Below are 19,246 nucleotides of genomic sequence, written 5' to 3'. Positions count from 1 at the left end.
AAAATAATCAGTTGTCTTCCATTACCACTCTGAAATCCTGCCTCCCGAGAAGCTACTTCGGCTTATATGTTGCAAATACGAGACAGCTTGTGAAGTTCAGTGTGGGTGTAGGTGGGCAGTACTGTTCTACCAAAAAAAACTGTGCCACCTATGCGAGGGGTTGTGCCCCAACATCAACGACAATTTTGACACAAAAGGCAAAAACGGCTGGGACGAGTGTCTCGCAGGGCCTATGTGCGAAACAGCTGACAGAGCGTATTAACTCGTGTAATATGAGGGTAAGTCAATTATTATCCACAAAGTAGTTATAAAATTTTAGTGTAATCGAATAGGAAACTTACAAGAACATCATTCTTCGACATAGTCTCCTTGCATTTCAACACACACGGTCCATCGTTTTACAAGCTTCCTGATTCCGTCATGAAAGAAAGTTCTCAGTTGAGCTGCGAGCCAGGAATTCGCTGCTTCTTTCGCTGCTTCATCCGAGGCAAATTGACGGCCCCTTAATGCCTGCTTGAGTGGACCAAACAAGCAATAGTCACAAGGGGCAAGATAGGGAGTATGTGGAGGGTGGTCCAGTACTTCAACATTGAGTTTCTGGAGTGTTTCAGCAGTGTGAGCAGCAGAATGTGGACGGGTGTTGTCATGCAATTACACAACACCTTTCGACAGCAATCCTCGGCATTTGCTTCGAACTGCTGGCTTTAGCCGGGCACTGAGCACCTCACTGTAACGTATACTGTTTATTGTTGTGCCACTTTCCCCAGAATGTTCCAGTACTGGGCCTTGTGAGTCCCAAAAATCCATATGCATCAGTTTTCCTTTGGGCACATGAATCTTGAACTATTTCTTGCACGGCGAATTTGGATGTTTCCATTCCACAATCTGCCGTTTACTCTCCGGCTCGTAATGATGGATCCATGTTTCGTCACCAGTAATGACCCTGTCTGAGAAGTTGTCCCCTTCGTTAGCACAGCAATCCAAATGTTTTTTGCAGATGTCCAAGTGCGTTTGTTAGTGCAACTGTGTGAGATGTTTTGGGACCCATCTTGCACAAACTTTATGAAACCCAAGTCTGTTGTGGATGATTTTGTAGGCAGAACGGTGACTAATTTGAAGAGGATGTGCCACTTCGTCAATAATTAATCGTTTGTCTAAGAGCATCATTTCATGGTGAACACTGAATGGTTTCTTCATTTGTGGCGGTAAATGGTCGTCCACCTCCTCCATCGTGCATAACACTTGTGCGACCATTTTGGAATTTTTCAACCCATTTGTAGACACTCCGTTGTGGCAAAACACTGTTCCCATACTGTACCGAAAGTCTTCGATGAATTTTGACCCCCGATACGCTTTCCGACGAAAAAAAAAAATTGATCACTGAATGTTGCTCTTCTTTGGTGTAAATAGACAGCGGAGCAGCCACGATTAACAGCAGAACAGCGACAACGAAACTAACCTAGCAGGTTGAAAATTGCAAAGATACAACAACAAATAAACACAGCATCTGTCATCAACGTAAAACGACAGTACTACCAAAATAAACAAAGATATAACTAAATTGCGGATAATAGTTGACTTACCCTCGTATTTTGCAGCATTATGCATCTTTACTAATCAATTCGTCTCTATCATACCATTAATTATTCAATTACAATATTTTCAGTTGAAGAAAAGCAACAACTCACTTTTCAGCCCGGACCTTCCACAGTCCCTGACTCTTTGCATGGGACTTCCACTACCCATCACCCTTCTCTTGGGCCTTCTAGTGCCCAAGAAACATTGCCTCAGCCATCAGTAGTCAAACAGAGACAAGTAAAAAAATTGCACACAAGACATCAGTACACGTATTTCTTCCTACATCGATAGTTCATAAAACGGCTTATCTGTCTTCTGTATTCATATTCTATCATTACAAGCCTCTTCCTCTTCCAGATGGAGAACCTACTGACAGTGATGCCCACACTACATTCACTCACTTCATGACACATGTGCATGACAACATACAGATGTCAAATTCACCTTCCTATTTGGTTTCATGTACCTAATATGTTTACGTGTGCTGTGTTAATGATTTCAATGAACAGTCTGTCTCATCTATTAATTCGCAACAACTTCTTTTAATTATAATATACCAAAAGTATGTTTCATTTTGTATATCATCTACGCTGATGACATTGCACTGGTAGCACAGAGCAGTTATTTCGAAGATGGTGAACGTATTCTTATGGAGGATCTCGAGAAGATGTCAATTTTCTTTAAGACCTGGAGACTGATCCCGAGCGCGTAAAACACTGAAGTCTCTTGTTTCCATCTAGCGAATCGTGCTGCGAACTACAAGGTACAACCCTTTCCCGAAATATCAGAATCACTCTAGACAGGACCCTGAGCTACAAATAGCACAAAGTTGCAGCAAGGAATAATATACTACATAAGCTCAGTGGTACAACCTGGGTAACCCCTGCTGACTGCCTGTGTTTCACTGGCATCAGTCTTGCGTACTCTGCTGCCGAGTACTTTGCACCTGTCTGGCTGGAAACTGTACATGTGAAGAAGGTAGACACAAAACTTGACGACACAGTGCGCTGCATTACTGGTTCCGTCAAATCAACCCCACGCCACTGGTTACCTGTACTGAGTCACATCCCTCCACCTCAGTTAAGACGGAAACAAGCTCTACTGAGGGAGGCCAAGAAAATCTCTGCATCGCCCTCTCTACCACTGCACCAGGAATTCTGTCATCCACCACAGCAACGAAGACCGGCAAGTGTTACTGCAGGACAACTCATCGCGGATGGTTTTGATCTAAACGAAAGCTGGAAGAATGAATGGTCAAGAAAAACATTGAGAACAAGAGCCCATCACATTGATCCCACAAAGAAGCCAAAAGGTTTTGACCTACTGAGGAAACTCTGGTGCCGCCTCAACAGGTTAAGGACTGGACACGGTTGTTGTAGCTACTTCACATACAAATGGGGCTGGATCAGTTCACCAATGTGTGAATGTAATCAAGAAGAGCAGACAATTGAACATCTAGTCCAACGCTGTCCACTTCATTCATATCCTGGAATTCCCAATGACTTGTTCACCCTCACATCCAGCTTAATTAATTGGTTGAAAAACACTGACTTTAATGTTTAATCTTGTCTTATATCATATGTATATTGTATAAAATCATTTGCCTTATATCAATTGTATACTGTATAAAATCACCATACGATTAAATAAAATAAACAAAAATATGGTGCCAATGAGAGACATATGGAAGGGGGTCCTAAAGCTGTAGCACGCAGAAGGTATATTACGTAGTTTTCGCTTTCCCCCTTTCCCCTTTATGACAAAACTGAATGTTACAAACACTTCTTATAGGAAATCTAAAGCATTTGCACTCGGTGTGGGAGTTTTGTTCGTAACACATATGTTTTTTGAGATCTATGGCACAGGAATGGGTGTTTTTGATGTTTTCGCAGAAGAACCAAAAAGTAGTTGCTGTTTAGTGCGCTCTAGTGCCGCTTGTCAGAATAACAAACCTGAGTAGTGAATTTTGTAGGCAATTTTCTTTAATTTTGCAGAGAATGATCATCTTAGGACAAGGCAAAATTTTCGAAACATAATCAAGATACGGACAAAAGTCCCAATATTTTGAGGTTCTTATGCAATTTTCATTGTGAAGCCAACCTCCTAGGAGGCAGCAAACATCAAATTCGGATTTGGCACCACCAAAAACATAATGAACCACCAAGAAAAAACTTCTTCAATTTTGTTACAGAAAAACTACCATTTGACTGGGCTACTTGCTATTTGTTTTTAGCAAAAGTACACACATTCACACAAACAACCACACAAACACTCAAATGCCCACTCACAAGGACACAGGAGAGTGCGTGGCATCCTGTGTGACTGTGTGTAAACTTACGACAAAAGGAGCAAGAGCTGAGAAGCTGAGAAGCTAATGTGTAAGCTTTGTAGACAGTTAATACATGTTCTCTGTTACGTGTGTCTCGGTGCCACGTATTGGTCCACTGTGAGTCATTGCCGTGCCTTTATTTTAAGAACTGTTCCATCTTGTAATTTCTGTTACTCAGCAGAAATCTTGAACATTTCCAAATGTTCCGTTACAAAATAAATAAGAAAAGTACTGTTCCAGTTTAATTGTCACACCATGGTGAAGATGAGTGATACAAATATTAGTGACAGTGGTATTGAGAAACAGCTGAAATTGCCAAAATCAAACAAGTATCCAGGGCCACTGGAGTTCCGTAGAGAGCAGAGGGCGCACGCACCTGGCAGGCCGAGTAAATGGCGAGCTTGAGCATCTTCTTGCTGTGGCTCCAGTTGTAGACCTGCTGCTTCCGCATCTGGATGCGCTGCAGGTTCGACTGCCGCGACGCCTGGTCCGCCGCCGACCCCGACGTCCCCACCGGCTGCGACCCGCCGGCCTTCTCTTCGCCAACCGCGGTAGCAGACGCCGCGTCCGGGCCCGAGTCGCCCCCGGCACCGCCCTGCGAGGCGATACCGGAGGACACGTCGGCGGGGGCTACGCCCGGCGCCGTCACGGTCACGAGGCCGTCCCCGGATACGGCAGCCGAGATGTCGTCCTCGGACAGGTGGGCCAGTGCGGACCCGTCGTCTGCGAGCGTCTGCTGGCTCATGTCTACAATTATACGTGTATCTCCTAACTCTCTTGATGTTTCAGAATTTCCTTGTACTTTCTACAGGAGAAGTCCATACAAATTATAAAAATGTATGTATGTATGAGGGTCATTCAATAATCAAAGAAAGAAATTGGTCTCAGGAAAAAAATGTTAGTAGGGCAAGGGAAAGTTTGTTGCTTTTGTGGCTATAAGTTGGCATCACTGAGGTGAGCCCTGATCAGCTGATGTATCAACATTGTTTTGTTTATAACCTCAAAAATACATTTCAATATCCCGAGTCCGTTCTGTTATTCATTTTTTACTTACTGAAGACGAGAAACCATTGAAAGTATACTGCAGAATGTCTCAAGTTTGTGGTGGAGGTTGCATGAATAGTTCAAATTTTTACAAACAGGTAGAGCAGTTAAAAATTGCTGTGACTCAGTGACTGACATACACCATTCTGGCTGACCAGTTGCAGTTTCAATTCTCTCCCTTGAAAGTCGAACTGATGACATTATTCGTACCGACCGTTGTGTGACTGTGAAAATGATAGTTCATAAGGTTCAAGTTAGTACTGGTACAGTTCATAACATTGTCTGTAACAAGCCGAAGTACCACGAAACATTTGCAAGATGTGTCCGAGATAAGTGGATGCGGCTACACAAAGAAACCAGGTTGAGAGTGTGCGCAGAGCTAGAGAAACGTGTTAAAAGAGAAGGTGAGCACTTCCTCAACAAAATCTTAACTTGAGATAAAACTTGGGTTCACTATTATAAGACGGAATCAAAAAGACAAAGCATGGAGGGGAAGCACAACAACTCACCTGTCAAGAAAAAATTCAGAACCCAAGCATCAGCAGGAAAAGTCATGTTGATGGTATTATGGGATGCTGAAGATCTGGTTTTTTGTGATTATCTCAAAGAACAGCATACAATGAACAGCCAATACTACTCAGATTTGCTTTTAAGCTAGGTGAAGCCATCCAGGAGAAAGAGACATCGTGGATCTCAGAGGAGAGGTGTGACACTTCAGTAAGACAATGCACGTCCTCATATTGCTCAACTAACCCACGAAACCATTGACAAAATGGACTGGGAATTACTGCCCCATCCCCCATTACAGTCCTGATTTAGCCCCTAGTAATTCCCATTTTTATTTTATTTTATAATTTCTTTATTTTTGGCGCACTGAAAGAGGCATTATGTGGGTAGAGCTTCCAGGACAACGAAGATGTGAAAAAGTTTGTGGAAAATTGGTTCAAACATCAAGATAAAGAGTTATTTGCAGCTGGAACAAAAAAGTTTGTAGCCTGTTGGAACAAGTGCACAAATGTTCAGGAGGATCATGTTGAAAAGTAGAAAAACTACTGTTTTGTACAAATAAATGCTTTTTTCTCCAGACCAATTTGTCTCTCTAATTATTGAACGACCCTCGTATGTTCCAGATCTGCCCCTAAACTTGGTACACATATCATTTACTGTCTGAAAAGAATCACTAGGGGGTAAGAAACACCTACCTATCACAGGGGTGGGAGTGTGGGTGAAAAAGCAATGTAGCCCATAACACAAGGACACCCACACTTTTAGTCAAATGGTTCAAATGGCTCTGAACACTATGGGACTTAACTTCTGAGGTCATCAGTCTCCTAGACTTAGAAACTACTTAAACCTAACTAACCTAAGGACATCACACACATCCATGCCCGAGGCACGATTCGAACCTGTGACCGTAGTGGTTGGGCGGTTCCTGACTGAAGTGCCTGGTACTATTCGGCCACCCCGACACTTTTAGTCATCCATTATTAGAGAAAGAGAGCACTTACAGACTTGCAACAAACTTACAGACTTTCAACAAACTTTACACACAATTTCAAACCTTTATGAAACTTTTTCTCTGTGATGACCCCCTCAAAAATGTTGAAAAGAAAAAGGTTTGTCGCTCACTGCATTTCCGTTGTTGAGCGGTAGTTTGCCATATGAAGGACGACATTTTAATTTATTGATTTTTTACTACTAACCGATCTGTGACACATTTTGCTGATAGTATTTACATATATCACTGAATGTACCAGGAAAATTACATCATTGTATGAAACTTAGCTAAGGAGATACAACGTCATAAGCATCAAATGTGTGAAAAACTACCACATCATGCAAAATGTTTAAATTTACTACTTCACTCTACTAACTCTATTTCCAACACTTTTTGCAGACAATATCCACATATACTGCAGAATATACCTAAAAAAAAAAAGTATACCATTTTACGTCACACAGTATGGTAGATATGATGTCAAATACTGAGATGTGCGTGAAACTGCCACATCACAAATGACGTTTTTATTTATTATTCTTTGCTACTAACTCTATTCACGTCACACTTCACAGACAGCATCCACATATGCTGCTGTATGTACATAGCAAATACAGTGTGTTTGAAAAAGAACTCCCTAGTTTTAACGTGTCCTAAAATTTGTACAAAGTGACATACACTATTCTAGTTTGTGGTGTTCAATTCATCAACTCTCCAAGTTTGGCTCCCCACAGTTGGCAGGTCTGCTTCACTGGTTCCCCCCCCCCCCCCCCCCCCCCCAATCAGTTCAGTCCAGGAGTGTATGCACTGCAGTACAGAGCAACTCAGCAACAACGTGTATTCCACAGCAAAAAGCGCATTGCGTTATTTGGCTTGTGAAAACTGTGTCAGTTATAACAGTGCAAATTAATTTTAGACGTCAGTATGGTGGAGAACCACCTACAGCAAAAACTATCCGTCATTGGCTCAAGTCTTTCAAGGAAACTGGTAGTACTTTAAAAACAAAATCACCAGGTAGACCGAGAACTTATGAAGATATTGTTGAACATGTCTGTATTTTGTGTGTTTGGAGCCCGAAGAAGTCATTGGCCAGATGTAGTCTACAATCAAGAGTGCCTAATGGTACTGTATATGATGATGTGCGTAAAAGGCTCAAGTTGTACACCTACAAATTGCAAATGTTGCATGAAGTAAAAACTACTGATAAAATCAAAAGGTAAGATTTTGTTGTTGACTTCCTACACAGAATTGACGATTACGTTAAATTTTTGAAAAAGTTTCTCTTTCTTCATGAGGCTACAATTCAAGTCAGTGGAACAGTTAATATAACTGTAGAATTTGGGGAACAGAGTATCTACATGAAGTTATTCAGTACAACACGATTCTCCCAAAGTTAATGTCTGGTATGGAAGATCGTGTGATTGGTCCTTTCATTTTTGTAGAATAAACAATAAACGAGGACATTTACTGTGACATGTGCACAGAGCATGTCTTTCCCCAAATGGACAATACTGAGTTGCAAAAGGGGCTTGTGCCTTTCCAACAAGATGGCACCCCACCTCATTACAGTAACCATGTGCGTACGGCTCTTGACACTCACTTTCCAGGAAGGTGAATAGGAAGGGCTTTGGCCCAATACCACAGCCATCGCGAAGCCCAGACTTAACCCAACTCGACTTTTTCTTTTGGGGCCACATAAGAAATCTTGTGTACAGTGAAAGGATCAGAGACATCAATCAATAACGGGAAACAACCGCCATGGCAGTTGGGATAGTTACACATGAAATGTTGGTGAATACGTGGTGATAAGTGGAATATCATTTCAACATTTGCAGAGCAACAAATGGATCCCACGTTGAAGTCTACTAACATTAAATAAGACTCGAAGGAATTCTCTTTCATAATATGTACTCATTGATGTAATTTTTCATTAATTTCCCCAAAAAATTCATACTTAAAACTAGGGAGTTCTTTTCAAACAACCTATATATCATTTTACAAGACACTGTTCAGGAGATTTAATGTCAAACACTGAGATGCTTGAGAAACCGCCGCATCATGCATGACATTTTAGTTTATTACTTCTTTATACCACCTCTATCCACAATACATTTTCATAAACATTAGGCTGCATGAAAAAGAAACTGCAAGTGGAATTCGCTAGATATACATGTAAAATTTGCGTACAAATACACGTGAAATATGTTAAACATGTGTCACAGGTCAAGTCATGAGGTTTTCCCTTGGTTTCGGGATGTTACTTGGAACAAAAATGTAAATAACGTAATGGGATCAGATCCCAATTAAGGAGTTACAGTAATTGAAAAACTCAAGAAAATGGTAGAAAAAACTTTTATTGCAGGATTTCACTATCAAAAATACACATAATAATTAATTTAAACAATTTTGCAGCAGTCTTTTGCATTCAGAGTGGATTTAAAGCAAGTGTTCAAAATTTCCTCCCTGCATTTGAGGGCAACGATTCGCCCAAGAGTGAACAGTGCGAGTAGCATTTCGTAATTTCACATGTTGGTTCCTTATTGACGTTGCGCCATTGATTGCATTGCATCAATTCTTCTTGTAAACACCTTAACTTCGTACACGATGTGTTTCATCCATCCCAGATGCAGAAGTCTAGGAGTGTTAAATCTGGAGACCTGGCTGGCCAGCTGATAGGGTCCCCGCGACTATCCATCGATGTGGGAATTGCTGATTAAGATAAGCTGTTACCACACGGTGGAAGTGTGCAAGTGCGCCGTCATGTTGGACGTACATGTCGCGTCTTGTTTCCAGAGGAACGTCTTCAAGAAGCCGTGATAAGTCTTCTTGTAAAAAATTAACGTACATCTGATCATTTAAATTCCCCAGGAGAATAAACGGCCCCAGTAACTGGCCACACACAATACCACACCAGACATTGACACTGAATCTGCATTGAAATTGAAATACCACTGTGGCACCGGGATTTTCGTCTGCCCAGACATGAATGTTGTTGATGTCATCTCTTGTAAAGGTTGCCTCATCACTGAACATTATGAAGTCCACCACTGGCACAATCATGTGGCTCTAAATGGTGAACTTTCTGCACATGAAAAGGATACAGTCCATTCTCATGAAGAACCCTACATACCTCAGATTTGAAACGTTCAATCGGGTATCTAGGTGCCTCGTACCAGAACGAGGACTGCGCTCTGCTGAATTAAGAATGTTTTCCTTTTCTTGAACGCCACGATGTCTTTCGGAGTGAATACGAATACTGGGAAGAGCACCAGTTTCTACCAATGTTTGATATGTTCCTCTAAATGTTTTGGCACTCGGAATCCTACGATTAGGATACCAATGGTGATATTCAGAAACAGCAGCTTTCGCATTACCATCACAGAAGCCCAAAATGTACACCGTCTCTCCCTACTCCTGCGATGAAAACTTGTATGGCATCACAAAGTGTACTGTGCACAGGAGACAGTAACAGTGACTGCAGTATCAACAGCGTGGTTGTTAAGCAAACATACCACTCGCTGCACTTGTATACCTAAGACTGATCGTGTGTCCTGTGAATACAAGTGTAGCACTCCATACACCGTGGCATGTTTTGGAACTCTGTTGTAGCTCATTATTTATGGATACTATATTTACATTTTTTTTGCTCCAAATAACTTGTGGAATATCCTCCAGCAACCACGGGAAAATCTCGTGACTCATCCTGTATTTGACATGTGCACATGACAAAAGCCACAGGTGAAAAGCTCATCCTAAACCCCTGGAATGATTTCAGTTAATTTGGAAAGAAATGCTGTAGGGGGAAGAACCACCAGCCTCCTATTGAGGTGAGAGAGAGAGAGAAGGGAGGGCAAGGAGGTGGACAGACAGTGAAAAGGAAGGGGGAGATAGGCACTGATAGGAGGAGCAAAAGGAGAATGACGAGGAGGAGATGGGCAGAGAGAGGAAAGGGAAAAAGATGAACATGGATAGGGGGCGGACAGTGAGAGAGAAAGGACAGAAAGAGGGGTGAGGAAGACATGGACAAAGAGTGGGAGGAGAGGACTGACAAACAGAGAAGGAGATGGAATTAAAGGGGGAAGAAGAGAAGGAATCAGAAGAGAGAGGATGAGATGGACAGAAGCGAAGCAGCAGGTGGATAGAGGGGGAAGGAATAGATTGAGAGTGTGGTGGGAGGAAAAGATGAACAGAAAATGGGGGTGGTGGAGATGGACAAAGAAAGATGGGAGGAGGAGATGGACTAATAGAAAACTGGAATAAATAAATACTTAGGCAGTGCTGGGTTTCTCAGATAGTCGTAAATATTTTAGGAGGTGGTGCTACAGAAGAATGCTACATATTAGATGGGTAAATCATGTAACCAATCAGCAGATACAAATGAGAACTGGGGAGAAGGAAATCCGTGGTGTAACTGTACTAAAAGAAGGGATCGATTGATAGGAACACATTCCGAGACATCATGGGAATAAAAACTCTAGAGGGAGAGCATGAGATGAGTACAGTAAGCAGACTCAGAAGAATGTAGATTGCAGTAGCCATTCGGAAATGAAGAGGCTTGCACAGGATACAGTAGCTTGAGAGCTAAGCTACACCAAACGAGTCTTCAGACTGAAGGCAATGATAAATGACAATGATCACAACAACAGTATAGACTAATCTGAGTAAAACACACCATAAAACACGTGTCCAATTTTTGTCAGTTTCAGAGGTAGTTTCCATTTTGTGTTGCCAGCCGAGTTGCTATGGTTTTATTAATTGATTGCTATTTTTGTTTTTATGTTCAAGTTCTAAAGTTGTGCTTGAGTTTATGTAGCTGAAACAGTGACCGAGACTTGTTGGTTAGTTCTACTCTGCTGTTGAAGCATGCAACATATATATATAATAAAATGTTTGATGCCAATACAGTATTTGTGTGTGGGTTTTGTAGCAGAAACGCTGCTGCTTGTAGTGAATACGGTGCACGATTTTGTAACTACAGAGTACCAGATTCAAGAGAGATTAGTGATGCTTTCCATAACTGAGAGAGACCGGTGCAGTTCCAAACAGTCATATCTCATCTGAAAGTGTCAATGAACAGTGTAGATGAAGCAGAAGATATTATTCAGTTGGTACAACGAAGTCCTTCAGCAAACACATGCAAAATTCCTACACTTGACAGTGTTGTACATGCAATAGCCATTATACATGCACAGACTCTATCCTTATCATTCACAGGGTATTCAACCCCTTCAAGAAGGAGATGAAGCTAGGTTACAATTTCATTATCAACCAGTTGCAAAGTTCCCTATTTACTCACGAAGCCACTGTCTTTCATTATGGTATCAATACTACTCGTACCTCACACTGATGTCCGATGAAAACCTACGTGTTATTGTGGGGACATATTTTCAAGAACACATCTCTGTATATAAGTGGTGTGGTAAACAATTTGTTCATTGGGCCCACTGTGTTTCACCAAGGCCCAAGGTGCTGAAGGACCCAAGGAGACCAAAGACCCTTTTATCTAGACTTTCTTCAGAATGAGTTTCCAGCATTATTGGAAGAGGTTACTGTGGCTACAAGGATGGTTATATTTTTCCAGGGTGACGAGGCTTATGTGCATTCTGCAGAGAGATCACAAAGTTTCGTTATCCTCTACATATTAAATAGACATTAATGAATTGCTGTTTCTTATTGGTGGAGGTGCTGATGTACATCTAAATTGTGGTTGAGTCCATTTACACCATAGAGGAAAAGATCTTAATGAGCACATGGGCTCACGAACAACTCCACGTGAGAAAATCAATGGGAGATATTCATCAGAATTTCACTGTAAGGTTTCAGAAACCTTACCCATAAAAATCAACAATTTTACGGTGGGGTGGGGGGTGGGGGGAACTTAAAAGATAAGCCCCACTCGGTGTTACCACCACGAGTGGAAATGTGTGTGAAGGCTGCAGTGTCACTCAAACATTCACAAAAAAATTACCATCACAGAAAGCAGGACTCGACATTACAGAAGTTATAGGTCTTTAAACATTTGTTTGTAAACAATGAGCAATAATGACATGCAAAAATGTCATCAGACTTGTGGGCAAATGCAAGAGCTAGAAACATTTATTTCTAGAGTAAAGAAAACCTTCATTTTTATGAAGAACATGAATAAAACCCCGTTGTTGTTGTTGTTGTCTTCAGTCCTGAGACTGGTTTGATGCAGCTCTCCATGCTACTCTATCCTGTGCAAGGTGCTTCATCTCCCAGTACCTACTGCAACCTACATCCTTCTGAATCTGCTTAGTGTACTCATCTCTCGGTCTCCCTCAACGATTTTTACCCTCCACGCTGCCCTCCAATGCTAAATTTGTGATCCCTTGATGCCTCAAAACATGTCCTACCAACCGATCCCTTCTTCTAGTCAAACCCCGTACATACCATGATTTGGACTGGAATACCTGCAACCTAAGCGGTAGGTCCATGTTTCTTTGACAATGCTCTGAATTGTAGTGTGTATCTAACCATGACACGTGTTTGGTTTATTCCATAGCTGCAAGATAGGTGACTGTTCAGTCGTATAATGGTTCCAGCAGGATGGAACACAAGCCCATAATGCTACTACCATTAGAGGATAACTCACTGGTGCATTTTGTGATAAATGGATTGGACGTGTCACTGTCCTTCTGCCTGCACCTTTGGAATAGCCATCCTAAAGTCTTGACCAGTCATCTTGCGACAGTGCATTATGGGGTTTGATTGAACAGAAGGTTGCTGACTTACATTACGAGACAGTTGGCAGGACACCATTCCTTGGGCATTTACTGCAATCATGCCAACAGTGTTGAGTAGAACTTTACATCATACATAGAGCAGAGTCATACACCGCCATCAAAACAATGGTGCAAACACAGACATTCTGGAATACATAGTAATGGATGGTCACAATACGTCAAAGCTATCCTCTGCTATGATCCCACATTAATAAAATGTGGCCATATATGAATATATGCACATGAGATAGTGGGTAATGGGACTTAGAGACCATTCTATAGTTCTCAAGTGTCTTGGTCATCCAAACATGATATTCCCGAGAAGATTGATTGGCAACAATGGTCAAGTTTTTTGGCAACCAAGGCCCCCTTACCTTGGCGAGTCAGCTTTTTGCCTGTGGGGATGACTAAAGGAAAAGTCTGCAAAGAAAAAGTAAACACAAGAGATGAATTGTTTGTTTGGATTATGAATAGCCTTGCCCTCATAAAATAATGCAAAGACGAACTCACAAGACCTACATGTGTTGTTGTCAAGAGAATTCAAATCTGCATCGAAGTCGGAAGTGAAATTTATGACCATCATCTTTGAATTTAATCGTTTGCCTTTGCTCGGCACCTTCTGTGAGTATTTGATTCGCTTACATTCTAATAGCCGTGTCTCTATAACCAACAGAACTTGGACATGTGTTATCTGGAATGTCTTATTTGAAATAGTTTATACTGCCACATCCCAAAATATTTGCTATTCCTTCCAAAACAAACCACGTCAAGGAAGAACTGAAACTCTAATGACAAATTTTGGACGTTATTCAGGGATATTGTCTGAGTATTTTAATATAAGGATATCACAGTCTCCAACTGAACATTACAGAGTAATAATGAAATTATCCCCCCATGAACCATGGACCTTGCCGTTGGTGGGGAGGCTTGCGTGCCTCAACGATACAGATAAGCGTACCGTGCGTGCAACCACAACGGAGGGGTATCTGTTGAGAGGCCAGACAAACGTGTGGTTCCTGAAGAGGGGCAGCAGCCTTTCCAGTAGTTGCAGGGGCAACAGACTGGATGATTGACTGATCTGGCCTTGTAACAATAACCAAAATGGTCTTGCTGTGCTGGTACTGCGAACGGCTGAAAGCAGGGGGAAACTACAGCCGTAATTTTTCCCGAGGGCATGCAGCTTTACTGTATGTAGCATGGAGAGTTGCATGAAACCAGTCTCTGGACTGAATACCACAACAACAAGAATGAAATTATGATTTATTCAGTTGGTTACTCCTATTAACTTTGCATCTGTGACAACCAAGTGGCCTTGCTACGAGAAAGAGATGGTAGCCTACAGACCAACAATCCTGGTTGTCAGGCCGTATGATGGGTGACAGTCAGCTTGGTAAGCCACTGCTGGTTTTTTTTTTTTTTTCCTGTTTCAGGATGTAGAAACAAATGAGGTCATATGCGCCCATGTCATAACATTAGAACACCAACAAGTAAAAGAAGTTAAAGACAACTATACATTAAGCCCGATTGATGGAAGGAAACAGAGCTACAAATGACTTCCCCTTGAACAAAGGTCCACAAAATACTCCACAGAGACAGCGAAGGTCCAGTAACAAAAGTTATATATACTTCACCATATTGCTACGATGGATAAAAAGTTCAATGCAGTCGACAACCCACGTGTCATTCAATAAAACGGTAGATAGCTTGGACGGCAAACATACGCTTGAATGTACGGGGTTAAAAAATGGGTATTAGGTCAGGAAATGGCGAACTGTCAAAGGTTCATGATGATTAGCATAAAGTGGTGGGGGATCACCACTTAGCAAACGGCGGTGGCTATAAATACAGTGCCAAATATACAACTGAGCCAAGATCATTTCCTCACAATGAGAGGGCCAAGAGGAACTCGGCCAAGCCACTGGAAAGTGTTTAATTCTTCAGAGCTTGTTCCCAAGAAGCGAAGACCAGTGGTTACGCCAAAATGACACCACCTGCTGACAGACGGCAACACGAAGATCATCCCAAGGAATGGAAGAGCCAGCAGGCCGAGACAAGAGGATTCCAGCCTCGATAGCAATGCATCAGACCGACGTGACCGGCAACCCACACGAACATCACGGTGGCTAGCTCGGCAGCTGCCAAGTGGAAGCTTTCTTGAGCAGTTGCACTAACGGGTGGGCTATGTAGAGCACACACGGGTTCTGAAGGGCAATGAGAGGATTGAAGCAGATGGGAATTAAAAACACTGTGTCGATGGGTCTACTGGGTGATCTGATACGGGGTGGAGAACTCTGCTGTAAAAATCGAGCAGTGTTCTGGAAGCCAATACGGAAAATGGTAGGTGTCAATGACAAAGGCCCAACCAATACTACAGTTGGTCTCCGACAGTCTGTATATGCAGACAAGAAAAGAGTCCTGGATTTTTCCCAGATTTTCCAGCTAAAAATACACTTTTTCCCCAGCGTGAAAATACGCTTTTTCCCGGCTGGAAGTACATTTCTTCCGTGTTAAATGACGATATACTTTCCCTTGGAGCTGCAAAACTTATCAATCCTTTCAATAGTGAAGGTTTTATACACCGACATAAAACTTCCTGGCACTTTGGCAAACGAAACCCAGCAAAAAAAAAAAAGCTACGTTTACACAGGATATCTTCATACTACGAAAGTATAAAAACAAATCCCACCACATACAAATCGGCACCTCCCCGAGCAGCACTGAAACTGAGATTGCGACCGCTTTGGTGAGCGAGTTACAGCTTGCTCCTGTCACGTGATCCTGCTAGCCAATGAGAGTAGATACTGAGCACAGGATAAGTGACGTAGTTGCGCAATTGCGACGTCATTGTTAAGTAGCGTGAACACACAAATAAGAAAAGTTAATGGTTTAAATTAATATACATACAGTATAGCTGCACGAAAAGTTGAGCTTTCACATAGAATACTGGTCATCAAAAAGTTTTTGCTTTGCTTTTCCGAGGGTGTGGTTAGGCAAGATCCTGCGAGGACACCTTAAATTGCAACAGCTGAATATTTCTGACACGCACGTTAATAAATTTCACTGCTGTGCACCGAAAATTACGTGAATTACCTGGGCAAAATACATGTTCCGTCAAGCACTTATTTTTCGACAGAAAAGCCAATTACATATGGAATTTTTCCAGAACTCACTTTTTTTTAACGATAATTATATTTTTGGCATCGTTACTGCATACTTTGCACTCTAGGAAAGAATGAAAATAAATGTGAAGAACTAACCTTGAAACTTGGTCTTTTTCTAGCATGTGTTACCCTTTACGATATACCAAACACAAATGCGCCGGTAAAATTTTATGTGACGGCGTTAATGGCTGGTCTTTTGGGCCAGAAATTTTGCTAAGTTGCTGGTCCTCAGTGTAAAGTTTTGAATGAGAGTCTAACGCGCCGTGATTTAAGAAATTCGTCGTACTTTATCACGCGTAACAGAATTCATCTTGCGTAAAAGAAATTTCCTTTTAAAATAACGCGTGTACCGTACACGCGGACAAGGAAAAAGAATCCCCGATTACCCGATTAAAAATACACTTTTTCCCAGATGAAAATACACTTCTTATAGTTAAGTGAGACTATACTTTCCTTTGGGACTGTAAAAATTATCAATCCTATGAAGGGTTAAGGTTTTATACACGGGTGTACAATTTCCGGCGATTTAGAAAATTAAACCCGGCGAGAAACAAAAACCCGCTGCATTTTTCCGTATTACGAAACTATAAATTCGAATTCCACCAAACATAGGACGTTAGTTTTCGAAGAATTAAAATCGAGATTGTTGTGTGCCGTTATAGGCCAATCATAGCTGATGCCACGTGATCTCGCCAGGCGATTACAGCAGATATTAAGAGCTTAGGCCACGTGATGTAGTCAGTCAATAGCAACATCACTGTTAAGTATCGCGAACACAAATAGGAAAAGTTTGTGGTTGAAATGAATATACATAGTGTACTTATAGCATACATATACTATTGGTCATTTTTGAGTGTGTTACACTTTACGATACTTATACAGACGTGGCAGTAAAATTTTAAATAATGAATAAATGTCTGGCCTTCTGCGGTCGAAATTCTTTCGAGCGGTTGGTCCTCAAAGCGTTAAGTTTTTAATGAGAGACGAGCGCTCTGTGGCTTAAGAAATTCATCCAACATTCTCGCACGTAACATAATCCAATCTGCGTAAAAGAATATTTACTTTGAAACTAACGCTTCTCAAACCACCAGTCGTAATATTTTCCCGCAACCTGTTACAAACATGTTCGTTTCAACACCTGCCAGAGAGCTTCAGAAAACGGGGTTACTGCGCATGCGCGGCTACGATGACGTAGGAATCCCGTATACGAATTTACGTCGTAAAAGAAACAGGAAATCGGAGTATCGAAATTTAGTAAACCATACTAAAATGCATAATTCGGCTTAAAGTGCACATTCGTATGTTCAGATTCTCAATGAATTAGGCCCCATCTTGATATTAAGTTTCTCCACGTGATTTTCTGGACGTAAATTTTTATCGGAGTACCACTATTGTATTATCTCGTGTTAGGTTATTTATTATGGCGTAACGCCATACGTGCCAGAAGACGAAAACGTGCACTTGAAATTCGGCGAACAGTTGAAACTTGCTAACAGTTTGTACTGAAATACTTCGTTTTCAAATAAATTGACTGCCTCTGCAAAAAAGATTAATAAAAGCCAAATTTCTTTAGCAAACCGACAAAAATAACTTCATTGATATGCAAGGCGCTTAATGCGTGACAGCCAAAAACGTGGAAATAAAATAAAATCAGGAAACAAACTAATAACAATTATAGCCTTCCGTAATTATGTGAATGTATTTTAATTCACTTGATAGCTCCCAGACACAGAAATCCGTTTTTTTTTTTTTTTCATTTGTTGTGAGAGCTTGTAAGGAAGAGGAAATAGCAAAATCACTAGCCAGAAGCGGGAGAAGGTACTGCTCATACGCTACTTAACTACGCATGCGCGTGAACCCGATGGAAAGTGCTCAAACGAACCTAATGCAAACAATTGTGACGTCGCGCTCACCGTAAGCAGTTTGTTGTTATGAAGTACTGCACAGTCTTCATCCTAAAGTCTGTAACACATTTCGCTGCTGGCGGACGTTAGAGTATCAGTTCTTGCCAGCCAAAATTACAAAAAGGTAACTGAAATGTAGAACACTGAAAAAAATCCCATAATTTTAAAATATTCCCAGTTTTTTTCCCAGATGAAAAAATTCCCGGGTTTTTCCCGGATGTCCCAGAGCGTATACACGCTGTCAAACCACCAGTCACATATTTTACCTCGACCTGTTCAAGGTACCAAAGTGGATCGCAATATTCAAAATCGCGCGCTGTGACACCCCGCACCAGATCTATTTGCCAAGCAATTGCAATCACTATTATGAACTTCACTGTGTAGATAAATTCTGCTGTGGAAAATGAACTGCTATGATAAGCAGTTGCAGTCATCGAAAAAGAGGGCATAGAATGGGTGTCCGGGCATGGCAGACAAACAGCATGTGTATCTGCTGAAAAGGACATTATACCAGTATGGCAGTGGTAGTTTGGCACCTCCTGCATACAGACTCTCAACAGGGCTAGTGAAAAAGGTGCCAGTGGCCAAATGTATTCCATGATGGTGGATCGTATTAAGACACAGTAAGGTGGATGAACATGCAGATGAATAAACAAAACACCCACAGTCATAGTTTCAAACAAACAAGGGATTGATACAAATGGAGGAAGGTGGTCGGATCCGCTGCCCAGGAAGTTCAAATGTGTGTGAAATCTTATTGTTGTTGTGGTATTCAGTCCTGAGACTGGTTTGATGCAGCTCTCCATGCTACTCTATCCTGTGCAAGCTTCTTCATCTCCCAGTACCTACTGCAGCCTACATCCTCCTGAATCTGCTTAGTGTATTCATCTCTGGGTCTCCCTCTACGATTTTTACCCTCCACGCTGCCCTCCAATATTAAATTGGTGATCCCTCGATGTCTCAGAACATGTCCTACCAACCGATCCCTA

The 19,246-nt window shown here is 41.6% G+C and overlaps 1 protein-coding gene across 5 annotated transcripts in view; it reads right to left on the bottom strand.

The window, feature by feature from the left end:
• The window catches only part of LOC126295208 (histone acetyltransferase KAT2A), a 298,502-nt gene that overhangs the window by 212,921 nt on the left and 66,335 nt on the right, over positions 1 to 19,246 (bottom strand). For 4 of the 5 annotated variants that reach the window (XM_049987541.1, XM_049987542.1, XM_049987543.1 and 1 more), the window contains one exon: positions 4,284 to 4,654. In XM_049987541.1, coding sequence (XP_049843498.1) covers positions 4,284 to 4,652 — 369 coding nt within the window. In that variant the 5' untranslated portion in view covers positions 4,653 to 4,654. Of the gene's footprint in view, positions 1 to 4,283; positions 4,655 to 17,415; positions 17,490 to 19,246 lie in introns of those variants that run through there. The other variant, XM_049987544.1, reaches the window with a different exon arrangement.

Source organism: Schistocerca gregaria, chromosome 11 (assembly GCF_023897955.1).
Source record: "Schistocerca gregaria isolate iqSchGreg1 chromosome 11, iqSchGreg1.2, whole genome shotgun sequence".
Classification (NCBI taxonomy): Eukaryota; Metazoa; Arthropoda; class Insecta; order Orthoptera; family Acrididae; genus Schistocerca; species Schistocerca gregaria.
This window is presented reverse-complemented; position numbering and strand designations above follow the sequence as displayed.